Below are 27,669 nucleotides of genomic sequence, written 5' to 3' on the forward strand. Positions count from 1 at the left end.
TAAAATCAGCTTTAACACTGCAGTGGATTTGTTAGCTGGCTCTTACATCAAGAAATCGGTGTATGTTATTGTCATATGAGTCTTATCAGTTCCTGTAGTCGCATTTCTTCTTGCTTGAGCTCAGTAACATTTCCCGCCATGTTCCTTTGATTAAAAGCACATCTGACTCCCATTAAAACTTCCACATTCAGATCCAGGGACTGCCTTTGGAGCTGGATGGAAAACTTTTTTTTTCTTCTTCCCCCTTTTTTTTCTTTTTTTCATTAAACCAGAGGCCAACTTGAGCCTGAGGTAAAGAGACTCCCTTGCAGTAAAGGTTCAGTGGGCTATAAGAAAGTGTCGAGGAAACTGTTTTCTCATTAACACATTCCGGTTTTAGCTACACAGGGCAGTGAGCTGAAAATGCTTTAATGACTTGGCCATACCGGGGTTTGAAAGATTGTTGGATAAGAAAAGTCGGCCTTTGGCAACACAACAAAGCCCTCGGCCAAATGCCATTCAGAGCCTGGGAATTTTGAAATTATTGACAGTTCCAGTACGCTCACATTTCACAATTTAATTTTCCAGCAGTTAAATGGGAAAAGAAACAGAAAAGCAAAAAGTGTCCCTGACACTTGTGGGCATGTTTGGACTGTGGCAATGCTGGCCCATAAAAGCAGGACAAAGATGAGCTGCTGCCAAGTAGTTCACTGCCTGGCAAGGACAATAGGATGTGATATGACTAATCCACGGATTCCAGGGAGGAAACGACACGCCGTGGAAAGCCTCTGAGGCTGTGAATCCCACAGAAGATCAGCGATGTGGAGTCCACCCCTGAAGGAGAGACAGTCGTTTTACAAGCTGGGCACATATTCTAATGCCCGTGTGACTGTCCTTTGGGACAGATTGTCACTCTGACGGGAGTTCATTGCGCATTTGAGACGAGACGAATGCTGACGGACTGGAAGAGATGAGGACAACACATCATGTTCACTCAGTTGACACAGCTCCTTAAGCTGCTACAGCACAAATATGTGTGTAAGTCTGTTTGTGTCTCTTACTCTGAGGGATGACTATCAGTCAGTCCACCACTCAGACTTTTTTCCCTCCTGGTACAGAATAGCTTTTGAAGTCTTTCAGAAAAGCAGTTTCAAATTTTTAAACTGTTGGATAATAACTCTGTTGCGGCCTGAGCTGGCAAGACCAGCTAGGATTGCGGTTCGGTATCTGTGCAGGAATTCATCCTCATTCGCAGAGCATAATAGTAAACAACTCCGCGCTCCATTTGGCTTTCACCTGGTTGCTGCTTACTTTGCAGAGGACAGTGGAACTTTTCTCAATTTTCTCCTGGAATATCACTGCGTGCCCTTTTGACTCTTTATCTCAGAAAGCACCGCTAAGCTGCGTTGCCAGCTCCCGTTCACGGTTAATTACAGGAGATCCCTCCGCCTCGCTTGAAGCCCGTATTTGTGAACCAGCAGTTGTTAGGCTCAAAAGAGGTAAACATGAGAGCAACAAAAAGGAAAGGGTTCAGTATTTCCACCACATAAACTTGATTTATACAAGGTTTTGAAACCAAGTGTAAAAAATGTAATTAAAAACCCAGTGGAACCCTGTATGGTCTTCTGCTGCTGCAGTCCATCTGCTTCAAGGTTAAGGGTGTGTGTTCAGAAATGCTCTTCTGCAAACCAGACCTGCTAGACTTTTTACTTTAATATCACTAGATGAAATGATGTGCAGAGGACCCAGACAACTTTATTTCGGCGAAGCACAAAATCCAAAGCAAATAAAAAGCCACAAACCAGGAGTCCCAGAGTCCACACGAACAGGGAAATTACCAGTAGGATCTGACAAAGAAAAAGGAGGAGACATAGCTGTGGTCTGTCCACTCTTACAAGGATATTTTTTTGGGAAAAAGAGCTTTTTCTTGGCTTTTGATTGGCCCGACTTTCTATATGGTCAGGGCTATATTGCCACCTGTTGCTTTTGCATGTTTTTAATAGCTCTTGATATTTTTTTTTTCAGGTAAATGAACAGTACTTTTCAGACAGTGGTTGTGTGGTCAGAAAATGCCAGGTCTAATACATATCCTTGTATATATATCATGTATATTCTCTGGGGAGGAATTGGGGATTAGCAACATATAGACCTGTGTGCATGTAGACACAGGTGAAGCTAATTAGATAAACAGGAAGTAAAAGCTGAAGCAAGGCACACAAGAAAATCAGCTATTGTAGTGAAGCAGGGAATAACCAAAAGACGGTCATCTATTACGACCAGTATGGGAGTAAGGCAGACAGACGGGACAAAAAGCAAACTGTGGAAGAGAGTCAGAGATTAATAATAACTAATGATTAAATGCAGATTGGTGTGTAAGTACACTGAGAGTGAAGATGGGAAGCTCCTAGCAGCCTAGGCCTTTTAAAAATATATGCTTTATCAATCTTAAAAGTAGAGAGAGTATCTGTCTCTCAAATCTAAACTGGGACCCACAGAAGGCTTCGCCTCCCATTCTCCTTTTAGAAACTCTAGGAACCACAAGTAAGCCTGCAGTCCAAAAGCAAAGTGCTCTAATTGGTTTGATGTGGTGTTATGAGATCTTTAAGATGAGATGGGGCCTGATTACTCAAGACCTTATATGTGAGGAGAAGGAGTTTGAATTTGATTCTGAACCCAGAACTTGGTAGAAAGACAATTAAATCAAATCAAGAACCAGAATTCACAAGTAATATAAGACTAGAGCTTAATGCTGCTCGAATAATGATGAAAAGACAATGTTAAAATCCTGGGAGCGTGACACTAAAACTTATTTCGAGCTTCAGCACGTGTATTAAGCATTCATCACAGATTCCTGGGATGAATCTGTGTTTCTTCTTAAGACAAACTCAAACAGAAGCCCTGGAAGTGTCAGACTTCTCTCCAGACTGTATGGGAGGTATTACCATTCATGTTCTGCATCATACTGGCTCCCGGCGTCTCTTATATTATAGCAGATTCATGGCACTGACAGAGCAGCTATTTCAGGTCGTGCACCCTGCCACAGCAACCCAAGCATGTTGTAATTTGTGCTTGTCGCCAGGAATTAATTGTCTGCGTTTTTTGTTTTTCTTTTTGCCAGAAAACATAAATCAGCTGTCCACATCCTTTCAGTGTCAGTCGCCTTTAGCGCAACGAGAGGCGGCCGGCCTTGTGAATTCCTGACAATTATAGCACCGGGGTGGGCCGCAACCCACCATGAAATCAGCCGTTCAGGATGCCCGGACAAAAGATGCCGGGGAGGTAAAGGTGAAGTTCAAAACCTCCAAACAGCTGATGTCATTTCTTCCACTAACATTTGATTTAATTTCTTAACAAAGTGAACACAAGATGTCTGATAATATCTCTGCCAATAATCAGTAGTATTTGTAATGAACGAACAAGTTCGGCATGATAGTACCACTGGACTTGTTTTCATAAGTTCCTATTTCCTGCAAGTCTGCCTATTTTCTAGGATTAGCTAAGTGTTTGCAAGGTCCAACTAAAACAAAGATGACGGTAGTTTGAGTACTGCCCTAAACCACCAGTCGATCTATCTACTGATCTCAGCCTAGATCCTGTCCAGACAATGCCCCGCTTCCCCCTGCTGCACCAATCAAAACACATGCCATTATAAGGCAGCCGGGCGAGGGCCTGCAGGCAAAGACGAGGAGAAAGGAGAGGGAAGGTGACAAAAACAAGAGAGAAAAGGAGGAGGAGGAAGAGGAGGAGGCATGAAGACAACATGGCATCTAATAAAGAGATGTCTGTTTTCACCGCCTTCGCCACCTTTGTTTGGTCTTTTGTCCTGTTCTCGTACCCGTGGCTCTGCTGACTGCATTGACTCTACTCTCCACTGCTCTTAATAAAAGCCTTTAAGTGGAATGGAGAGCCGTCCTGAGTGGCTGATACTGCGCTCTGATGAACTAAAGGGACTGGAGCTTGCTGGTTGGGAGCAGTGAACTCGGTCTTCCACTGGTGCTCTCTAACAGTGTCTCTAATCCATTAGGTTGAGGGCTGGCAGAGGCTGAGGTCTGACAAAGCACAGCTCTGTCTCTGTGATCCGGCCCACTGAGTCGTAAGTTTTTACAGATGTGGAGCACAAATGGGCATGCAGTTAGCCCAGACTGGGAAGGCTGACTAACTGGACACAGGGTGCTAAATCTGCTTCTCAACAACTTCCTGATTAATCTTTCACGTCTGCTTTCCGAACTGACCTACCCAAAGCACGGTGAACTCAGACAGCCGCGGCCTGCTGGGTATTTCCAAAACTGATATGTCAAAATTTGCACGTGAGCATTTTGATTTCTGAAACCTTACATTTCATGTGTGTGTGTGTGTGTGTGTGTGTATACAGGGCAGGCAGCCAAGCATCTTATCAGCCCCGATGTTGTCTTTCTTGGTTTCAATCCCAGTGCTTTCCAGAAGAAGAGGAGGGCCCGACGAAGAATGCAATTTCTTTTGACTCGCATTTCCACTCGAGCAGTTGTCATGCTCGTGCCTTCAAACAAACCACTGCAAAATGTGGAAAAATGTCTCCGATCAGACGAGTCGCAGCAGCGGCGGCGCGGGTACGGCAGAAATTATGCGAGACACATCAAAGCAGACGGGCTGAAGTTGTCTTTGATGATAGGCGGTTTATCTAGATTATGTTATGGCAGACGAATACAAAAAAGATTTACACAACATACGCTGAAACAGATGTTAGCAGTATGAGTTACCATGGGAGTGCCCCTTTCTTTCCTTTTCCAGTCAAGAAAATAAGTTACAGGGGTGTCATGGTGAATGACCCCACCCCCGCAGTTTAGTGCTCGACTGAGTTCGATTTTGCTTGAACAAGGCCAAATTCAAACTTGGAATGAGAACAGCATCCTCTACTGTACTCCTGGTAAATCGCACAGACACCGAGCTGCAGCAGCATTTTTTTTCTTTTTTTACTTTAAGCTGTACCCATGAACTAAGAAACACACCCACTACAGTTGGGTGTAAGTCAAAACCAAGATGAGCGACTGTGACTGGGAAACACACACAAACACACAAAGTGGACAAGGACGTGCTAACTAGCTGAATAAAATGGGTGTATGTTCGGCAGCACTTTCCCTGTGCTATTTCCTGGCCACCTGTGTGCCAGCTAGCATGAATAGGAAAGTATTGTGCTTCTCTATTTTTTACCATCTCCCACAGCACTCTTTCCTCCCACTCCTCCTCCTCTCAGAGCACTCCAGCACAGACTAGGTCAGACTCCATTTGAGAAAAACTGTGACCCATGCTAGTCATTTGGCCAAACATTTCCAATAAAATGGTTGAATCATGTGTGGGCTGTCTTTTTTTTTAACTTTCAGTTCAGTCCAGTGTGCCTCATAGCCCCAGTATTTCATGTGAACCATAAATAGTTGAAATGTTAAGGAAGTCATTTAAAGGGGATGAAAGTTTATCACAAGATCGGGAGCTAGAAAAAAACTAAAGTAAGATAGAGGAGAGAAAAGAAAATTCAACTTTACCTGCTGCTTCTCAGAAGTGCTTGGACATTTTAGAGTTATGCTAATTCATTTCTTGCTACGAGTCACATGAGACAAGCAATAGTGCTGTCTTATCTACCACCAGCAGCTTCTTTCTTTAATTTAGCATAGACAGGGGACAAAAAAAGGAAAAGGAAAGTGATTAGCTCTGATCCTTAAAAGCTGGTCTTACAGCTAGCATACTTGTTTCTGTTAAGCTAAGGAAATCAGTGTAAGCTGTAGCTTTATTTTCACCATACTGATGAGAGCTGGACACTTTTCAAAGTAACATGCATTATGGTTGAGTCAACCACAGTTAAAAGTGATTTTCTGTTGGCGACTAATAGCAAGTAGTTGCACCAACCAGCTGGTCATTACCATGAGTGTGCAGCATCCTCATCCTCAATGAGCAACCACTTTAAAATGCAAGGTGATTGCAGAGATCGCTTGGCGGGAGGCAATTTGTCTCCATGGCAGACTGACTCCAATCACTCTCAGACAGATTAGTGAGGGTGCACAAATAATCACCGTATAATTTATAGACACAGACAGACTGTCAACACGTTGGAATCAATCCGAGTCAGTCTGTGCTGACTCATGTGCAACGCATCTCTTACCTGGTTGCCAACTGGTTGTATTCTGCTTAAAATTCTGATGTAAAAACAAGGTTGCTAATTTTGCAGTTAAATCAACATCCTGCAGGATGGTGCAGCAGCATACAGGATGGATACGGATCTATGATGGTTTGGCTGGATTCTTTAGTAAACAGATTTTTGCCAGTTTATTGTAGTTATTATTGCAAACAGTTTGCATGTAATTGCCAACTGGTCCCTGTTCAATTGTAAAGTGAATGCCAGCTGGTAGCAGATTGAGTCCACCTTATTGACGTTTTATGACCATTTCCACCAACTGAAGTCACTTTGAAGAAGCAGTTGGTCCTCGTCTTTGAAGCAACCATTTCAAAAGCAACAATATCGTAATTCAAAGCAAACAGTTGTAATTATTTAGGTTGTGCTGTGGTCTCCAACCACTGTGACTGTAATTTCAAGCTATTGTTTAGGTTTGAGGTATTTCTTTATTCGAGGGGGTTGGCTTGACAGAAGAACAACAGTGCCTAAAAGAGGCGATATGAGCAGTGATGTGATGAACAGAGACTAAGAAATTTTAATGGAACCTGCAACAATAACATGAAACATAAATGGTGGCAAGTAAAACTCCTCTGCATCCGTTCAGACAAGCATTTTTCTCTACGTCTAAGTGCTTTTCTATGTAACATTCATACTGGGTGCAGTTCAGGGTTAGGTATCTTTCCCGGGGATACCTTGGAAAAGGCCAGAGAAGCTAGCGATTAAATTATCAACCATCTAGTTAGTAGATGACCTGCTCTCAGTCAATACTAACTAGGCCTGACCCTGCTTAGCTTCAGAGATCAGATGAGATCTGGTGTGTTCATGGCAGTAGGGCTATCAGCCAGTGAATGGAAGTAAATCTGTAGGTGAGAGTAAGCTCATTTTGATAAATCTGATAGTTTTTGCAAGCTTTTAATTTGCATGTGGCATTAAATTTTATGCATTCATTGCTGTTTGAGCAAAATGACCAAGATTAGCTTCCAAATTCCAGCTTAAAAGCACATGAAGGTCAAATTCAGAGGGATTCATTTTGAATCTTGGACAAAGGGGCCTTCCGAGGAGCACGAATGAACACAAATCAACATGATTCAATGGGAACACATGCGACAGGGCTGAAAAATACACAAGAGTTATCTGCTCAGCCAGACCCTGTAGCAACCAACTGTCAGCTACAAAGTAATGGAGCAACATCAAAACCGCTTTACTTTGTCTTTTCATTGTTACACATCCCTGAGCAATTATTCTCTGGTCTATGATGACCACATCACTGCTCGCCTCTTCCTGTGCGTAAACCTCTGAACACAGAGGTTGAACCCAAACCAGTGCAACACAGCAATGTTATTATATTCTGCAGAACCAAAGAAAGCGTGGACCATTCTCTCTGGGATTTCATCCAGACCAGCATTCTGCCTTGACTCAGTAACCAGTGTGCGATTTCCACTGGCAAGCCTAATTTAGGGTTAACTGGCAGTTTGGGTTGTAATGTATTTCCTTTCGTAAACCCTTAGAGCTGAAATGCAACACCACAGAAACAATTAAAACAAGTGCGGAAAACTCATGTGAACGATACCTTATTTAGAAGAAAATGCATAAAACCCACACCACAGGTTGCAAAGCTGCAAAGAGTAAACAATCGAGAAATGACTTGAAGCGAGCGTGCGCTGATGAACGTGTAGACTCATCAGGTGTTCGTGTAACAGCCGTGAAAGTTTGAAAAGTATCCCTGGAGACAAGACCAAATATAAACAGCCTGAAATACACGCCTGTTAGTTCTAGCCAGGAGCAGCCATGTGGGCATATCCAGTTGCAGTGCTGAATAAGAAAATGAGAAAATAAATAGCTAGCAGGACTGAGTTCCTGTTCGGGCTGACTCAAGAAAACCACCTTCTGCTGTTCCAGCCCACAGGTGATCAAGCCAGGCTAAAAAGCTTGCTAATAAATTCAGCACCACATTCCCCCAAGGTGTCTGGGATTTGAGGCGTCCTGATTAAGGGGATGTTTGACCTTCTGGTTGGATTCCCTGTCTGGGCCTGGAGCTCTTTGCCTCCAGAGAGCCTCTTTCAGCACTAAAAAGTCACACTGGGTTTCACTTCTATGACCCAGTTAAAAGCTATGTGTTGGCAGATGTGCCCAAAAGGTTTCTTGTCAGCTTCCGAGCTTCTTTTTTTTTCTTGCTTCCCTCTAATTACGGGCTGGGTGGAGAAAAAGCAAGAGAGAAATGGAAAGCTAGTCAAAGAAATTCAGAAAAAGGGAGTGAGGATGATTTTTAATGAGAGGGATTGAGGGAGCATTATAGAGAGACAGAGAGAGATTGAGATGCAAATGTTTTTATTCTTTGCAGAAGGAGAAGGGAATATTTCGTCCAGTTATTCATGAGGTCATGTTATGATCACCCTCCGCATGAAAATATTTACGAACTCAGTGAAGGGAGGGAGGAAAGGGACCTCAGCATCGAATCACGCTGGACATTTGCTGGCAAAAAGTTTCTGCTAACAATGTTGCGCAAACAACACGAGAAACGTGAAGTCATCAGAGTCCCGAGGCTTTAAGCCCACATGTTGTTTCACTCATAATCTTGAGTTTTAAAGGACTATCTCGACGGCAACACAAAGCTCTCCACGTGAGCCTGATCTGTACAGAGCCGCACCTCAGAGGTGGTCTCTCTTTTAACATTTAGCCGACGGAAACTTTTCCAGGAGATGTTGATCCAGTGGGGAATGTGCTGCTCTTGCTCCGGGGTGGGGAACAAGGTCGAGCACAGAGGGGTCAAGCTCATCCATCCTCCAGCAAATGGAAAGATGTCAAATCTGCCATGTGCTCCCCTATCTGTAGCTGTGGGTGAGCTCCTGTGTGTAGATAGCAGTCCAGTCCCGGCTTTCCACTTTGTTGCACTGCTAATGCTGACATTATTCCCGACTGGTTTGTGTTTGACTTGAATGGAAATGACAGTTTCATGCCGCAGATACATGTGGAAAGAAGACACATGTAATTTCAAAAGAGGACCTAATAAAGGGAGTTCTTTCAAGAGGTCCTGCTTGCCAAAGCTTGAGTATTATCAGAGGACGTGATACAGGAAAGACCTCACAGATGCTTCAGATTGGTCCCAGAACAAAATATCCCCCACCTCTGAGGACATGTTTTCTTCCTTTAGCACCCCACCCTTGTGCTTTATCCTTCTCTTTCCTTTAACCTTCTTCATGCACCGTGCAATCTCAGGCTTATTGCATAGAAACAGATCTTGCTGTTAGTGGTAGGCATTAAAAATGAAATGATTAATTGTCAAAACTAAATTCTAAAAACATGATATATATATATATAGCAGAGAGCTGGGGGGGGGGGGGGGGGGGTCTTAGAGATAAAGTCAACTAAAGTCGGTTCACTGGCAACAAGATTATTTGTGCCGCATAAGCAGGAAATCAGATCTGCGAGTCTCATCAACAGGAAATTAAAGAGAGCAACATGGTTTAGAGAAAAGCAAACAAAGCTCAGGCTACTCAGATTCTCCCAGCAGCAACATTAACTGGTGACAAGCCCTGGCAATGCTCGAGGATGTCCTCACAAAGAACCACCCTTCAGGTCCGTCCAGTCCGTGGATAAACAGAGGCATTGGCTCTATGTGATTGCAGACATCCTTGTGTAAATAAAATCTGAAAGAATGCCGTCTCCATTCTGTTGTGAGGCTCATTTTTCGTCTCCGTTCTTAAATTCACTAGAAATTACTGCTGTTTGAGACTCAACCCTGCACACTCAATGAGATCTCGAAGCTGTCTGTGTTTCCACAGCTGAGCTGACGTATCTCATTTGCAGCCAGTCTTTTCTTTAATTCAGTACATGGGTGCACAGGTTCTGCAGAAAAACCTGCTGGTTCACTGGGGCTTTTCTGTGCACTCCCAAACTCTAGAGATCAATCTGAACCTGAGTGTGATCTGTGATGAGCTGGTGACCTGTCTATAGTGTGACCCCAGCTTATCCTAACTGGACAGGAAAACGTTTAGATGGCCTCCATACTGAATCACATCATGGATCAAATATGGTTTAAAAGCAAGTTTGTACTCTAGCAAATGTAGCCGCATGCCATAAACAAAGATCAGTGGAAAATTGTCCCCGTACGAAAGGGAAATGCATTCTTTAATCCGAGCACACAGCAGAGTCTGGGAGAGTGAAATACATTTCATTCACTGAGACTTTTATGGACTTCTACCTTTTAGGGGCTCTTCACCCTGTGAAATGTGCCACTGATAGAGTCACAAATCCACATCTACAGTTTGGCATTTCATATTCTTGCACTGTAAATCCAGCGATGCTCTCATTGATTCCACACATTGATTTGACTTAACATCTCAGGGGTGAAATACAGCACTCGTTGGGAGCTTGTGTGTGTGTGTGTGTGTTGGCTACCTATGCTGAATGTGGACAGTCAGAATTTGTAGTGTGATGTTGGGCTGGACTTCTGTGGCTTCTGTGGGTCTTCTGCGGAAACCATGTCTGTTCTCGAATATCCCAGCCACACACATTCTCAGCTTCAAGCGCGCTTTCATCAGAACCTAATGGGCCTTAGCTGCCCAAGAAGCCTGCGGCTTTACATTGAGACAACAACAGTACTTCTTTTGTAAGTGTTGTCCTAATTGAAATCATCTATTTACTTAACAATGCGCTATCGCTGGTGTGTGTCTGACTTTCTCCAGGGCGTGTATTTCTTCTAATTAATGAAGCTTGTTTGGATGATACTTGTAGACCACAGAGGATTAGGTAGTGGTTTGTATTGCTCAATTAGGATCTTGCTGAAGCAGGTGCAGAGATACTTGACTTTTCCTATAGACTTGTCTATAGACATGATTTCTCTTTTGTGATTTAAGAAAATGAATGGCTGTAATTAGTCTACACAGAAAAAGCTACCGTGGCTATTTCTGGGTAACATATTTATCCTTTTCTTAGTCTTTCATTTTGTTTTATTTAGAGCTAGTCATTGGATTACACTAAGTCCTGTTTTGAATTTGAGCTGAACATCTGGATGAAGAATGCGATGATATTATGTAAAAGTGGTTTTGTTTTGCTTTTTTATCTAAGGTTTGCCAAGAAAGCATTTAATTACAAATATTTTTAATGTCATTTAGTCAAATATGTCATTACTGTTCCTCATGTAGCCAAAACCTTGTGTTTTTATCTATCCAGCAGTAAGATTCAGCTCCAGCAGCCTATTTTTGTGATCTGATCTTTCTTTCATTCTCTCTGATTTTCTCTGCCGGAATAACAAAATGTTTGCCTCTGGCGAAGCCATTGATTAATCCCATATTTGGACAAGCTTTGCTGCGCTACCTGGGTGCCTGTAGAAATGTTGGATTTTAATTTAAGCTCCAGCAAACGAAAACATTTTTCTGGTAAACTTGTATTGTATTTTATTTTATTTTTCTTCTTGGGTTTGGCAAGCAGCAACCGTCACGGCTGAAAGTTGTAACACAACACAGACATGCAGTTACCTGAGGCCTGCTCAAAAAGAAAGTCAATCCCCATAGATTTAAAATGCTAAAATGCCAAACTTAAAGCAGAAATAAATATGTTTATAGTCCATTTATAACAACTGTATAGTCGCAAATATTCATCTGTTTTCAACTGTATAAAAGCTTAAAGTTACAACCTGTAAAATTTCACCAATAGATGTCAAAAAATTGCAGTCAAGTAAATTCTGTTTTCTTACCCTCCCAGTTCAAGTGCATAATTCCAGCTACGGTGGCTGCTGAAGGACAAACAACTCTGGCCGCCATTGATCTGCAATGAGTGTAGGCTGTCAGTCCACTGTTTACCTCAGCTGTCTATATCCTGTGGTGTCCACATGTACTTATTCTGGAGGAGGCTGTAAAACTTTGTGAAAGAAGTCTGATACAAGTTAATGAGTCAGTGAATCTCACTTCTGTCTAAACACAGAGATACTGAGGTAAGTTGTTCAGGATATCCTGAATTTTTCTTATGGTGGGTGTTGCTGTTAGCCCCTGTTAGCTGCTGTTAGTGTCTGTTAGCTGCTGTTAGCCAGCATTATTGAAACTGTCTTTGTTCACTTGTTAACTGTTGATGTTTAGCCAGTTCGTTGTCAGATGTACAAATGTAATTGAAACAATATCAGGAATAAAAGAGCATGTTTATGCAAGTTTTTGTGATTTAGAGCTCTGAGTTTAGGAGATGAGGCTTCAGGTGCGGAGGAAGAACATGACATTTTTTATTAAGACACCTGTCATGTTGTCTTTTTTCTCCTTCTTTAGTGAAGGAGACCCCCTAACAGATGATAAAACATACAGTACATGTGATCTTTCATATGTTGAGTCTGAAACGTATCAAAATTTGCCTGCAGCAGTCAAAAACCACGAGTTCCCTTCTCCTCCACCTTTGGCATTCTACATATGTGGCTGGTCTCCAAACGCATACATAAAACACAATAAAGCAAACAGCGACGCCCACCTCGGTCACTGTAAGGTGGGTCAACATGGTGGCTTAATTCTTAATCAAAACTTTATTCTAAGTTTATGAGAAAACATCAATTTGTTGGGAGACGTAATTACACAATAATCAATGTGCATTTATGAGTACAATATTCTTTTTTCTATTAAATAGGTTCAATAAATGACTGACTGTACCTTTAAAGTTTATTAGTGTCACAGGTGAGTCCAGACAGACTCTGCTCATGTCGGCACCTTTTTAAGCATATCTGTTTTAGCAGCACACCCTCTCATTCAAATATTGTCATTTCTCATTCCAAAACAAAACCTTCCTCTATTATAGACTCTATGCTTTAAGGCGATCAGATGATAAGTTAACATAGTTAGGGCTTCCTAAATTGTACATTTTTTCTTTAAAAGACATTACTTCCTTCACTAGCTACACTTTTTATCAAATCTCTTTTCTACTTAAGTTTTCAATTGAGCAAGAAGATGTCCAGCAAAAAGCAAATTTTCCATCCTCCGGGGACCTCACAGGGTTCCCTCTTAGCACTGGCCCCAGTCTGGGGTTCTGACAACATACAGCCTTTATTGATAAGATTATAAATAAAGCAGAGAGCGTAGCTGCATGTGTGTTAGTTAAGGCAGACAGAGTTTCCGAGAGAGTGTTGAAGGTCAGCTGCTTTCTCTTTTTCAACCCTGCATCCAAAATAAACATTCCATCCAGCCTACAGTTGTCAGACTGCGGAGAGAGCGAAAGCAAAGCAAGAGAAATTGGAATGAGAATTTCAAAGCACATCGGAGGCGAAAGTGAACTTTTTTTGGCCTCCTGAAAAGCTAAGGTTTCACAGTTTTGGCTTTCCCAGCTCTGAAATCCCCCATGCCTCAACAGTTATTCATCTGGGTAGACATCATCAATTACAACTAATTAACCAGATGATGGTTTGGTGAGCAGAAAATGGAAGAGGTGATTCATCACTTTGAGCACCTTTTGGGCTTCCTGTTCACAAAACTAAAAAAAACAAAAAAAAACAAAACAACGAAACTAAAAAGAGATCTTTTTTTGTACCTGGGCTAATGCCCAGTAAAGGACATGTCATAAGTATTGTGGCAGAATCATTTCACCTGACAGCTAACAAAGGAAACAAACCTCAATCCCCGAGCATAGCACGGTTGGCCTATGAAATAAGGGGCACGGAGAAAAAGTAGTTGGACATATTTCTGTATTTTTTTATTTTTAGATTAACAGAGTTTTCTTCCTCCACTAAGGCACTGCTTCTCTCCTCTTTTGTTTGTCTGTGTCATGCTTCCTCTGTGGGTGAGTTACTGGCGGTTTGGGCGATGACGTAATTGTGGAAAGGTCCTGGGTGCAGTCAGACTTGTAATTCAGTGAGGAATTTTTCATCTGGTCAAGGCTGGCTGCGTGTGTCTTTATAAATAAAGTTGTTAAGTCTTCAAAGGGGGGGAAAAAAAGATAGAGGAGCAGGAGAGACATTAAATGAGCAGGCCCTTGCCTAACCTACTTACTATACAGGCACTGCTGAAAACCCTATGATATTCATTTCTAATCCCGATAACACAGTCACAGGTCAGATTTCTGTGCTGTTTACAGTGTGAGGTTCTGCAAATAAGAACACGCTGATGCTGAGCGTGAAATAATTCCTGTCTTGATCCAGGAAAATATTATCCTGACCAGAACGATCCAGAATTTGTCCTCCAGACGGTGTGTTTGGGGATCATTCAAGGGCTGCTCATGAGTCAGTTAAAAGATGACTGCATAAATCACCATATTCAGTCGTTCTCCATCAGTCACGTCGGTTTAGGCGAATAAAAATGATGGCCACGAATTACACGTTTAGAATTTGCCTTTTTGAAATACAGTACTTTTTTTTCCCCAGTAGTAGAGCAGGAGCCCAGCAAGTGCTTGCTTGGTACGCCACTGCAGGGCACTGAAATCAGCTACTGCTATCGTCAGCTTTGTTTGAAGAGGGAGCCTGTGCTGTTTCAGTGGTCTGGCACTCCCCCGCCCCATGTGTGCTTTATTACCTCATCTTCAGTGGTGATTTATGGCTCTCACAGAGACCACTTTTCTGGGCTGTTTATATCTGGTGAAGATAAAAGAAAATCATGGCTTTATTGCCCAGACGGAGTGGGTCTGTTTACACAGCGGAGGGCCTCATCGGGGAGCTGCAACATACCAGCATCGCACATATTTGATCTGCCTTTTCAGAAGCAATAAACGACACGAGCACGCAAATCATCCCTCCCAACATGACGGATACGTGTTAAATATAAAACGGTATCTGCTGGAGTACAAATTCTTTTACTCTCTGCTCCTCGTGGTGATAAGAGGGCATCTCGTTCTGATGATTTGGATGCTGATAAACAGCTTTGCGCTCATTATGAAAATATTTTTCCCAGTTTAAAGGAAAAAACTGCTTTTTCACAGCCACGATTGCTATCGATCGATGTTTTCAGCATGCAGAGAAATTCAAGATCAAGGTTGCCTTGTGCTTGCTCTCATGTCCTCCCAGAGCTCCTTGTGTGGCTGATGTTTAAAAACTATTTGGCTATGGCGCCATCTTGTGGTGAGAGTGAATGACAGACAAAAATGCAAGTCTGATACACGTGATCAAAAAGCTTATTACAAGATTAAACAGATTTGGGGAACTGATGTTACTTCAGATCCACTACTCTATGTATTATGTGTACATCCAAATGATACAATATATGCAAAACTGATATATAAGAGTTCTGCCTTCCTAATTTTTAAAAAACCCTTTATTATGGAACGAATTACTGGAAGACTTCAGTTGAAACCAGAATCATCTTTACTTCTCTCTTCTTCTCATTGCTGTAGGTCATTTTATAAATATTAATTACACTTAAATTTTTACAGTGCAGACTACATTGACAAAATCTATATCATAAATGGAGGTTCAACTGAAGATATAGAAAAAAATAAATATATAAAGAATCATAGAGAAATAGTTATAGAGATCAAATCAAACGTGTTTCCTATTACATGAATTAAGTTTTTTATTTTAAAAAAAGCTTTAAAATATGACAATATTTTTAAAGCCATCGCTCTACATTGGCTCATTGCAGTGATGAACTTGGAAAAATATCACCTGAACCTTAATGCAACTGATTATTCGCAATGCAATGTAAGGTTTACATCACAGCTGCTCTAAATTAACAGCAATGGTAAAATCCGTTTTCTGAGTTTCTGTAATAGTTAATCCACCAGTATGTGCAAGAGTTTTTTATTTTTATGCCAAAATATAATTATTGTTATCTATTAATTTTTTTTAATGTACGGTTTTTAATTCTTTATTTTTAATTAAGATGCCAATTTACAGTCATTTACTTGCATTCCTGGACAAATTTGTTTCATTGGTTGGATGTTATGTAGTCCAGTGTGACGCCTCCAATTTGAAAACAAAAACATGAATTCAGTCATTTTTACTTTGTTGATAGATTTCTAAAATACTTTTTCTTTTTATAAAAGGCAGTCTAATAAATCTCAAGTCAGCAGCTTTACAGTTTTAAGCCATTTGCTTTAATAATAGCACTGTTTTCAGGCACAGCAGCAGGAAAAGTGCTAGAAACCCAGCTTTATGTCAAAAGCAGAGTGGAGCACAGTCTGGAATAACCACTTTAAAACTCGCATCACCCTAGAACATAAGACATTTACGCTTTCTCTTTGACAGCATTATTTATTAGCCAGCACAGATGATTAACTGTGATGTAAGGACAGTTTTTTTTTTTTTTTAACCAAGACCAAAAAGAAAACTGGCAGCAGCTAACAATACGCACTGACATTGAGGTCAGTGAGGTCTATGAACCAAAAGCAAGTTTTCAAATCAGACAAAAATAGTGTTTCAATACACAGAAATGACGGGCACTTTGTACTTCATGTCATTTGTACAGTTTCTCATGAATCCTCCTCACAGTGCCATTAGGTTACTGTGCAACTTCAGACAATAATAAAACGATCGTATCTATCCAAAGGAGATCCGTTTTAAACATACTACGGAATCAATAATTGTGATGATACTGTGTAGCATGTATGGTTTTTTATTATATATGTGAAGCATGCATGTTATTCTCCTACTGCTGTCTGAAGGATACACAAGCTAAAAGCGCAGAGGCGTGTGTGTGTGTGTGTGTGATTCATGGCTGGGATTCACACAGATTGTTCTCTATTCTGATTTCTGATTCTGCTCATCTTTCTATAATCCCACTCCCTCGACTTTGAACTTAAACTTCTATAATCTATAAACAGCAGAGACAAAAAACTCACAAAATACCCACAGCACAACACAGCTGAGACAAAACGTTCGTCAAGGGTGTGGAGAGAAAGGCTGGGAGCAACAAATATGGCATATATATTTACCGTAATCAAATTAAAGCTTCATTTTAGTCAGAAACGATATGCATATAATAAGGATCTGTCCCCTCTATGTAACCACATGCTAAACTGCCTCTTACTGATGAACTATAAAGTGTTTAAGATGAGAAAGAGGAGGTTTTGGGTACATTAGGCAACAATAAACCGGACCAAGAATCTATAGTTATCAGTTAAGTGTGCAACAAGTCATGGTTTCATATAGTTTTATAAACTGTGCAGCACAGGGATCTGCTGATGTGGCTTAAGCCAAAGCATAACAACAGCATCTGAAAGCCTTAAAGGTGCCAAATTATCCTTAAGCTTCAATGAGCTGAATCAGAAATCAGTTTTAAATTAAATTAATCCCAGTTTGAAGGTATTAGTTCGAAGAGCCTAACACTGGTGAACGCAGTACTTGGGTTCAGGAAGCGAGGGGTCCCAGCCTCAGCTCCACGTGGTGAGTGAGCCAGATGGCTTCAGCGGCAGTGTCGGCTCCCTCCTCGCTCGGCCGGATGGGACCAGCGAGGTTGCGGAAGTCATGTCGGATCTTAAAAGAAACCGTGACATCCGTATCCTCTTCTTTCTGAGGGATCACTTTGATAAAGAAACCAATCTTGTTGGATTTCCTGAAGGCAACAACACTGTGGAAAAGACAGAGATATCAAGTGGAGTGAGGGTGTTTTCTCATGCCATTACTGTTAAAGAGCAAGCGTGGGTTTGTGTGTTGACTCACTCTGGGTCGTCCTGGAAGTCCTGAGGTTCGGCTAGTTCATCATACTCAGCAGCAGCATCCTTTCCTGCTAAGAGTAGTTCCTTACTGGGCACTAAAACCTGAAAAAAATAACAAGCAGTAATGTTTACAGCAAGATTTTAAATGTTAGAGTCACATTAAGATGAATTATTACACTTCTTTCTAAGTTAATCGCATCTTAAAATGAACAATGGTGGTTATTAAATAAAAAGATGTATTTTTCTGAAGTTGACACCTCACATAAAAACTCATGCTCGTCTGACTGTTATATCTGTGTTGTGTTTAAGGGGGAAAATAAGTCAACTGAATCACACTTTTTGCTAAAATTGATGCTTCTTTTCAGCTGTCAAAAGACTTACAGAGAGAACAGATGTAGTACATAAAATATATGTAGGAGGTGGGTGAACTTAGCCATGAGAAGTAGCGATAAAACTCAACCGAGCATAGCTTGATATGGTTCGCAATATCCCTCAGGTGTTTGTATATCAGATCGAGCAGAAAGCCGGGACTGCACTCTCCGTTTGGCCATAATGTCAATGGAAATGGGTCATCAGGATGCTCTTATTTGGCCAGGAGCTCTACCTTACTCGAGCTGGCCCATGACTTCATCACTAAAGAGGCTGGTAATAAAAAAAACGCCTATAGTCAGAGAGCCTCAGTGCACCAAGCAGCACTGTTAGCTGTGACTAACAGTATGAAGAGATGACGCGAAGGCTACAGACAAGCCAATTTGCAAAACAGCCGAGCTGCTGAGTAAAATTTGAATAAATAAGGTATAAGTATAGAACAAAATGGCTAACATATGCACATTTTGTATATGGTGCCAGCACACTAGGAAAAAAAAAAAAAAGTTTACCACCGTGTTGCATCACGTGTTTTTCTATCACTGCTTGCGGACTGAGGAGACCAACTGCTGCACTTGTGAAATCCAAATACTTTCCTTTTCTCACTTGATGCATTATCTTGCTGCTTGAGGGCCTCTTTTGTCATATTTTTTGTTTCATACCACACCAAATGTTTTCTATCAGTGACCGGTCACACACACCCAGTCAAGCACCTGGGCTTGTTTACCACAAAGATACAGATTTCAGAAAGGAAATCAGTGAAACAACTGGATTCTTTGAACCTATTAATGATATTACAAACCTCCGTTAAAATTAACAGGTAAGTCTTTAATTATCTATAAGAGCGGCTCTTCTGGTTATCATTTTGAAAACAAGTCTAATATTTGCAGTCTGAAGTTTCTTTCACTGGATGCATTTGTGGTTGCTTTCTAAAATGTCAATAGGCAAAACAAAAGAAAAAAATTGAGAACTTACAAGTAGAGCTGGGCGATAGAACAATAACGATATGTATTGCGAAATAACTTTTTCTCGATAGAAAAGTTAAACTATTGCGATAGGCCTCACCGCTCTTGTCCTCTTAAAAAAAAGAAAAAAGAACAGTCAATCCAAATTAAGTAGCGCAGAGCCGAACCAAGCATAGCCGCAGCGTCACGTCACGTGACTTGTTACGTACAGCACAAGTGCCAAGCCGGACATGTGTATTTGTTTGGGAAGCAGCCAGCCGCCGTGCCGCCCGGGTAATGGAGGAAATGAGTGTGCCGACTAGAGAAAAATCAACCGAGTGCGTGACCGAAGGTTACCGAAGAGAAAACATGATGGCTCCAATGCCGGAGAGATTGTCAAACGGAAGAGCCAGAGAAGTTCCGTAGTGTGAAGGTATTTCGGCTATTTCAAGTCTGACAAAAAACAGAGTAGCACGCACTGTAAATTGTGCCGAAAGCAAGTCTGGAAATACAATAAACCGGTGCATGCTCAATGTCTGACTGAAAGCGCTAATTCGTCATTCGGCTTTTGTCAGATTAAAGTAACTGTTAAAACTGTTTGAAAAGCTAAGCTATACAACAAGGAGAATTCCCTTTTAGTTCTCAGTTTATTTGATATTGACAAAAGTTAGTCAGTTTTGTCTGTTCTTCTGTAAAACAAACTAAGATTTATTTTTAGAATTAATATTTTGTTTCTAAGTGGAATTGACAATTTAGTCTGTTTCGTTTGTTCTATTTTGAAACTTAAACGCTTTAGCGGCTGCCTTTTGTGTAGTTTGCAATATTTGCCTTTATTTATCTGAAAAAGTCTCATGTTCCTTAAGTACATCTACCCTGTTGAACTTATTATGGGAAATAAATATTTAAATCAAAACAAGCTGCTGATTATTTCACATTTTACTTGTGAGCAACGGCACATTTAAATCTTACAAATATAGTTATTTGGCTTATATCGTGATAGATATCGTTATCGCCTGAAATGAAAAAACATATCGTGATATGAAAAAATCTTATATCGCCCAGCTCTACTTACAAGAGATTTTAAAAACTTCATTAAAGTTACAAAGTTTTGTATCAATTTCGGATCGACTGTTGTGCCTGTGTGTCAATAGAAGCGATTAAAAAAATAAATAAAATACCTTTGCAGTGCTATTAATCTCATCAGGGTCATTTTCCTCACAAGAGGTCAGTGAGACGCGGGTGATGTTCTCCACTGGGTTGGTCAGGGTCAGCAGCACCTGGCTCTCCTAAACAGCGAATGGCAGGAAAGAAAAAAGATAAGGCAAATGCTTGTCATCGTTTCCAAGTTTATGTGTACACTAATGGTTTTTCCTTATTTCCATGCCTAATTACATTGTAGATTCTCACAGATGGTATCAAAACTATGAATGAACACATATGGGATCATGTAGTAAACAAAAAAGTGTTAAATAACTCAAAACATGTTTTATATTTTACATTCCTGAAAGTAGCCACCCTTTGCTTTGTTGACAGCTCTGCAAACCCATGGCCTTCTCTCAGTGAGCTTCATGGTGTAGTCACCTGAAATGGTTTTTACTTCAAATTCCCAGAGCTTTCATGCATCAATAATTAAAAATAGACCAGATAAAATTCATTTTGGAAAATTGCAGATGTCGTGTACACATGCAGAGATGTGTCTACAATGTAACAGCCATGAAAATAAAGAAAAAACATTAAATGAGAAGGCATGTAACAAACTTTTTGCTGGCAGTGTGCACAGAATTAAAAAAAAAAAAAAAATCTAAAATACAAGATAATCTACCAAAGTTCGTGCAGACACTGACCTTCCCATTCCGGAGATTTGGAATGGACATAATTCTCACTTCTGGGATATAACTCCTGTGGGAGGAAGAGGAAGGCAGACAGTCAATACACTAACACACCAAAGATCACTAAACATTCAGTCAGAGTGACCTAATGTCTAAACTCCTGAAAACAAAACAAAAAGAAGAAAAAGCACACAGTGAAAACTGTCTCCATTTAACCCTCCTGTTGTGTTGGTCTCCAGGAACACCAATTATGCTCCTGGGTTAATTTGACCTGGGGCAAATTTACTCATCCAAAAGTGTCAGAAACACTGGCATTGATTATTTTACAATTTTCTTTTATAATTTAATTTTTTTCATTTTCTGTAGTGATGCAGATGACATGTGACATCTCTTCTGTTCTGGGTCAATCTGACCCGCAACATAACAGGAGGGTTAATGTGCTCATGCATTTGCATGAAAAATGTCCCGACATCTTTATACAGTCATCCAACTAAACAACATTTATACTTGACGATAAACTGCTGAGAAAAAAATGTTTCAAACGTAAACAGAAGAGCAGCACTCACACAGCCACCAGCTGAATTTTAAACTTAATTGAAGTAGGATTAAACTCTGGCTTGCTCAAGTTGTGCTCGCATTTCTGAAGAAGGGGGAAAAAAAAGACTCATGTAAATATAATCTATTAAAAGAGAGGCTTTGATAGATATGGAACACTAAAAGCCTGAAGAGGTGCTGACCCTGCAGCGCAGCGAGCGCTTCATCAGGAGGTGTTTGTGTCTTGGGTGGAGCTGAGACGCCCCTGCAGGCTGGAAGTCTGGCTGCAGAAGCCGCTGTCGCAGCGTGGTCACTGCAAGACAAGAGAAATTACAGATTCAACTTGACCTCACTTTGACAAGCTCTCGGTACTGTTCAGCGAGCACCAGATAAGACCATACCTTCAGGTAAATTGATGGGTCTGGTGTAACAATCCTCAGGCAGGGGCTCCACCTCATCAAGTGCCTGGGCTGGTTCAATGGTGATCTCCTTCTGGTCTTCACCCTCTTTGAGGCTAATTAGATTAACATAAATACTGCTTAATAAGCTGTTATTTCTCTTTAAGAAAGAAAAGAGAAATAACAGCTATTATTTCTCTTTAATGACAGTCTTTAAAGTAACTGGAAGTTAATTACATACACTGCAACGCAAACAGTGCAGGTATTTTTGGAGGCTCTAGCTCTTTATAAATAACCTACTCACATAAAAGTTGCACGGTTACAGTTAGAACAAAGAAACTTTGGAAAACTTAAGGTTGATGCCTTCAAGGGCATCCAACTTTTCATACTTGGCTACTGAACAAGAGTCCTTTGAAACAAGAGACAACCAAGTACACATCACTCTTTTCAGAGAGTCCTCGCCAGCTTTACATTCGTCCCCTCGGTCTGACAGCATAGTTTATCAATACGCTGCCTTTTGTCAGCTAATCATTAATCCAAAATGTTAGGCAGGGTCCTTGAATGAATTCTGGTGAGCGATCTCTGTTAACAATTATATCAGTACAAGGTGATGATGCAATTTGAGAACAAGAAAAAAGGTGACAAACTGTTCATTGTGATGGATTAACTACAATAAGTATCTAAAGACAAATTCCAAGGCTCTGTAAATTCATTTTTATGGCACCCTGAAATTAATCAAACTAATGGTTTGTGGACGGCAGAAAATTAATCTGAGTCACTGATAATATGCATGTCAAAGACGTGAGACATTGAAAACAGGTGCTGACCTTGAAAGTCAAAAAAAGTTCAAAAGGACAAAACCGGTTGATGGGATGTGTTAAAAGCTGCAATAACTGCAGATAAACATGATAATAAAAATATAAAAAAACTCACGAAAGGCCAGCCAGGCTTGATAGTGGAGCTCCAGGCCTCTGTCTCTGCAGTCTGGTTCCAAGGCCATATTTTTCCTGAGTAGAATTGGAGGACAAAACATGATCAGAGATCTAGCCTAGTGAACACTGAAATGTCAAGATGATTATAAATATGCATCTACAGTTATTTATCTACATGACAAATACAACACAACATCCTGACCCAAAAAATTTAGTTTATGGCAAGTTTTGAGAATTAAAAAAAATGTAAAGAAGTGGAAAAACAACAAATAAAGAACAAACTGTTAAAATTAGCAGTGGTAAGAGACAGAAAGAAGAGCCTTTGTACTCTAGACTAGAGGAAGAGAATCAACTCATATTTAATGAATAAATGTCTTGAAAGAGAAAGATCTTCTGTAGCTTCCCTCCCTCTAATCAACATAAAGGCTCTCCTTGTGTGGATCTCGGTCTCATTTACCCAAGAAACATTCATGTGATCTGTGAGGTCAGTCAGTAACAGAGCAGACAAGAACAGATAGAAATAGAAAACAGTGCTACTGTAAAAGATGAGAATACCCAAATTGTGAAAAAGTACAACTCACCACCACATGAATAGTGTGTTGCTGGGGGATAAAAACCAAAATGTCAGAGTGCATAAGCAAAGAAAAAAAAAGGAAAAAGGAGAGAATAAAGAACAAGGTGAAACCAAAGCGATCAAGCAAAACATTATTGATATTTGGTGACATGCAACGGCAACAGAAATGCATCAGTGATGGGAAAACAACTGCAGGATATCACAGCTTAAGTGGCTCCACTGCGCGATAGGAAAGACGGGTTTGCATTAATGGATGTTAATTGTCAAAGAAGAAAACGGCAGGTGTGAACAATGCACCAAGCTAACAAAGCGTGAAGACCACATCCAAAGCAGGGGGGCATAAAACTCATTGTGCACATTTTCCGCTACGTTCAGGCAAATCACACTGGTGACTACCATGACATTTGTTTCTTAAGCAGGGTAACAGCATGGGCATGGTGTGAATCTGTAAACCAAGCACAGCAAGTCTATTCCCGCCTGCTTTGGCTTAAAGCATGCAAATCAAATGACATCCTTACTGACACAAAGAAATATTTCTGTATTTATTATTTAAATCAAAGTCTATGTAAATTAGTTTGTTATTTGCAATTTATTGCTGCTATTCGCAATAACGACAAACCACACAGAGGCAACAGCTAACATGAAGCTGTTCATCTGTGGGGCTCAGAGAGAGCAGAGTACCGAGAACGCCAGGGGCATGCACTGTCGTCTCCTGGCCATCTTCTTCCTGTCCCTCTCTTGCTTCTCTCGGTGGGCCAGCTGCTGGTAATACTCAATCAGTTTGTTGATCTGGAGCAAACAAACAAGAATCAGTTCTTTATGTACTTTTATAAAAACAGACTATATTGTAATTTAAAAGAGAACTAGATACATTATGCTACATATAGTATAGGTTCATATCAATACCTATATTATCACAAATTTATTATGTCCCTATATGCAATATAGTTTTTTTCTTAATTAATAGCTTGGAGAATATTATTGGCTGATACTGGTCTTAGTAAACGCAACTTATGTAATTTTTTTTACAAGTTCGTATGATTGTATTAAAATGTGATAGACTTAAAGCTGTAGAAAACTGTGGAATAATAATAATCTGCAAAAATTAAAACAGTTGACTTCCTGCAATAACTACATGTGTGTAAAGACGCTCATAAAGACATAAATAAATAAATGGGAGCATGTGCAGTTCGTGCATGTCAGTTTTGTAGCCTAAGCAAATGTTCAGCTATTTCAGTTTAGCCTGGGTTGTGTTATTGAGGGTGTCACTTATTCAGGGGCACATCAGTTTAAAAGCAAGCAATGTGTTATCAGGAAACATGTGAGCAACTTGAGAAAAATTTAGATGGCCACAGGGTGGAAAAAAAACCTACCCGCTGAGTATGAGGGTTCTCCGGCTCCTGCCATCCACCACTGGCTGCAGTGAACAAAATGCAAACATCAGACTTTAGACAGTCACAGAGAACAAATACAGCCTTGACCAAAAAAGGTTAACTAGGATTAGTGAACTAGCACTCACCAACTGATTTGTCAGCCATGCCCACATCTCTTGAGGTCCAGCGACAGAAGCCGCAGGCCAAATAGTACGCTTTCTTCATGGCTGTCTTGGTAGGATCATCAGGCAGAGGAGCTGGGATGTTGGTGGCCCGAGTAGATAGTGTGTGCATGCAGCACGGGCAGTCAAAACAGTTTGCACACCTACAACAGAGCACACCAATAATTAAGAATGAAACTAAGGTCGCTAATTACATAGTGACATAAGGGGTGGAATATAAACACGGAGCTTTTTCTACGAATCTGCAAAGAAAAACAGATCAATCTTACCTGTTCTTTTTAAGCTTAGCCTCTGCAGACGGCATGTTTTCCAGACAGCTGGGACAATAGTGGGAGTCCACCTGAACACAGAGAAGTCAGTCTTAAAGTGTATTTTAAACACGCTTCCCAACTGCTTGATTACCAACAGTGTTATCAGGAATAAATAGGATTATCGTTGTACCATTCCTTAGAACAGTATGGTACCATGAAACAGGGGAACCCGTTTTATTTCATTTTTATCTATTCTTCAATGAAGTAAAAGTTAAGCTTTCAATCAAGTAGTAGTATATTAACAAATATTCGTCAGGGTATCCTATGATGATGGTGATGCTACTAGCTAAATCGCTCTGGGCGTGGTGTCTGTAACTTTGAGTTAGGTTTACAAGGTTTTAACAGTGAGGACGTTAGCAAGGACAGACCGACATCAAAATATTTTGCTTGTGTACTTGTTTTAATTAGAGAACATGCCACCCACAGCTTTATATAAGCTAACCTGTGCGTTTAATGCTAAAGCCGACAGATAGCAACGGCTCATTAGCTTGCGCTTGCTTCTTTCAACAAGCGGAAGTGAAACCGTACAACCAATGAGATTAGGGGACCGTTTGATTGACAAACGGCTTGGCAAGACAACTCAGCATATGGCTGAACTAGTCCCTCCCGCCTGTCAAAGCTAACAGAAGGTAACAAAGTAGCTAGAAAAGGCTAACTGTTAGCGGAGGATGATGAGAAAAACACTAACGTACCTCGTGAGACACGCATTCCAGAGATCGTAGCTCACTGCAGTAGCGACAGAAATAAAGCTGAGACAGGGGGGCTCTAATTTTTTTCTCCCCACGAACCAGATAGACAACTCTATCTGGCTGCAGAAGGGACGCCATCTCCGAGGAACGTAGACGAGCCCAGCGACTCACTGGACCGTCTGCTAGTGTTGATGCCACCGCTGGTTGCTTGGCTGGAGAAACCAATGACTGTAGAAAACAGTGAGCTCATCGTCGCCCTCGTGTGGTGAATATAGAAAACGCCACGTTTATGTTTTGGCCAGAGTTGTGTGTGAGATTTGCGTTTGTGGCCTGTTGTTCCCATTTCTTTAGCCGAATGAAAAACAGGAAGAAAAGTTTGAGGTATATCAAATTACGCAAGAACTAGACTGATAATCAGTGGAAACGGATCTTGCAGAGTGATGAATCCAAGTTTTAAATTTTTGGTCCAAATTATCAGCAATATGTTTGGAGCAGGTTTGGGGCGAGGTACAACAGTGAGTGTCTATAGCCATCAGTAAAACACAGTGGAGCCTCTGTCATGATTTGGGGCTGCATTCCAGTCAGCAGTGTTGTAGATCTCATACAAAATGGATGGAATTGTGAACAAACCCGGAAAAAAACAGTGAAATTCTGATCCATGCAATACTAAAGCATCTACAGTAGTGTAGGTCTTTATCTTTATGCTTTAAACTTTAAGATTTAAAAACAATATTTTTTTCCCTTATTCCCACATAATATTAGAAAGAATCACATTTTTCTTATAATTGGCTCTACTTAAACAGTAATGATTAAGTCCAAGAATATCTCAGGATGACACAAAGAAGATATGGCAGAAATCTGCACCCAAGTTTCTGTTGTGTTACCTGGAGTTTTGACAAAGCTGCATTTTATTTTATATATACTGTATAAAAGTATTTGTATGTGCACTTATTCATGTCCTCACAGCCCCTTGCAACTGATCATAATCAATTAAATTTCAGTATTTCTCCTTAACCAGAGAAATTCATGGGATATTTGGCCCTTCTGGTGCCTCTTGCTTCCCCGCTGCATAACAACTTATTCTGGTCTGCAGATCTGAGCCGAACGCTGTGTACAAAATACAGTGAGCGATACACTCGAACAGGCTTGCAAAGACTCCTGTCAGCCACCCACAGGGCATATGGCCAAGTACCAGCTCACCATGGCAACAGCTGATCCCGGAGAGGAGAGAGGAAGAGAAATGATCCATGAATAAAATAAACCAACAGTAGGCCGCTTAGCTCTCATGCATTCATGAAGATTCGGGTAAGTTCAACTTGTAACACCGCAGGAGCTTTTTATTCATTTACTTTAGCATAAATGTTTCATTCAAAGCACACTGACTGCAGTTATAGCAGCAGTTATAGTAACATATGCACTTTTGAAACTATGTCACACTGCAGTATCTCTGTTAATAGGTGAGATTTGACACTATAAACTACTATAAACACAACAGGTTAGTGCTGAGTTTATAGTGTCTAAAGCTGCTGCCATGTCGGTGCTGTGGCAGATTTGAAAGTACAACTCAATATTGATGTGCACCTCAGCTGGTTTGTATTCAATACACACTGAGTTCTACATGTATTTATTTTTTCAATCTCAGATTCACGAGACATGATTATTTAATCCTCCAAACAGAAGAAAAACAACACATTACAAGAGAGGTCCTCGGTTAGGGTAAACTAATCTTGCATAACTGGCTTGATAAGTCAAGCAGAAAGATCCTGATTTGTTCAGTGTAATGTGCCCCCTATTGCTTAATTCCAGTGTGTTCTGTTTAATAGTAATCCAACAGTCAAACACACACAAATCCAAGGCCATGCACAC

The 27,669-nt window shown here is 40.7% G+C and overlaps 1 protein-coding gene and 2 long non-coding RNA genes across 4 annotated transcripts in view; 2 read left to right on the forward strand and 1 right to left on the reverse strand.

Annotated features, from left to right (window-relative positions):
• The first annotated feature begins 745 nt into the window (after positions 1-745).
• On the forward strand, positions 746-5,271 carry LOC147337744 (uncharacterized). Its single transcript, XR_015124934.1, has 3 exons — positions 746-1,017; positions 3,098-3,264; positions 3,565-5,271. It is a non-coding gene; the product is annotated as an uncharacterized LOC147337744 (long non-coding RNA).
• A 10,977-nt stretch (positions 5,272-16,248) lies between these two features.
• Positions 16,249-26,029, reverse strand: dctn4 (dynactin 4). 2 transcript variants are annotated; one of them, XM_086310039.1, is made up of 14 exons: positions 25,807-26,029; positions 25,073-25,143; positions 24,768-24,946; positions 24,622-24,665; positions 23,930-24,037; positions 23,256-23,276; positions 22,676-22,749; positions 21,746-21,858; positions 21,548-21,657; positions 21,377-21,450; positions 20,826-20,880; positions 20,160-20,267; positions 17,676-17,773; positions 16,249-17,583 (listed from the first exon to the last, which is right to left on the reverse strand). In XM_086310039.1, exons 1-14 carry the CDS (start codon positions 25,939-25,941, stop codon positions 17,364-17,366), a joined length of 1,410 nt encoding a protein of 469 aa, XP_086166165.1. In that variant the 5' UTR covers positions 25,942-26,029; the 3' UTR covers positions 16,249-17,363. The 2 variants fall into 2 exon arrangements, with proteins under 2 accessions (XP_086166165.1, XP_086166172.1); XM_086310046.1 differs by lacking the exon at positions 23,256-23,276 and having other exon boundaries at positions 25,807-26,028.
• LOC147337746 (uncharacterized) overlaps positions 25,764-27,669 on the forward strand; it is a 38,542-nt gene continuing 36,636 nt past the window's right edge. The window contains exons 1-2 of the long non-coding RNA XR_015131420.1: positions 25,764-26,068; positions 26,897-27,108. This is a non-coding gene — a long non-coding RNA (uncharacterized LOC147337746). The remainder of the gene's footprint in view (positions 26,069-26,896; positions 27,109-27,669) is intronic.

This window comes from Aulonocara sp. 'chitande type north' Nkhata Bay, linkage group LG2, assembly GCF_057382095.1.
Source record: "Aulonocara sp. 'chitande type north' Nkhata Bay isolate Kocher_YH1m ecotype deep benthic linkage group LG2, A_spYH_male_GT1.1, whole genome shotgun sequence".
NCBI lineage: Eukaryota > Metazoa > Chordata > Actinopteri > Cichliformes > Cichlidae > Aulonocara > Aulonocara sp. 'chitande type north' Nkhata Bay.

Excerpts from the sequence above, each read along its gene's own strand:
- dctn4 (XM_086310039.1), bottom strand. The coding sequence starts at position 25,941 with ATGGCGTCCCTTCTGCAGCCAGATAGAGTTGTCTATCTGGTTCGTGGG. Across the intron at positions 24,947-25,072 it reads GCTAAGCTTAAAAAGAACAG|GTGTGCAAACTGTTTTGACT; the intron begins GTAAGATTGATC and ends GCTCTGTTGTAG. Across the intron at positions 17,774-20,159 it reads AGATTAATAGCACTGCAAAG|GTTTTAGTGCCCAGTAAGGA; the intron begins GTATTTTATTTA and ends TATTTTTTTCAG.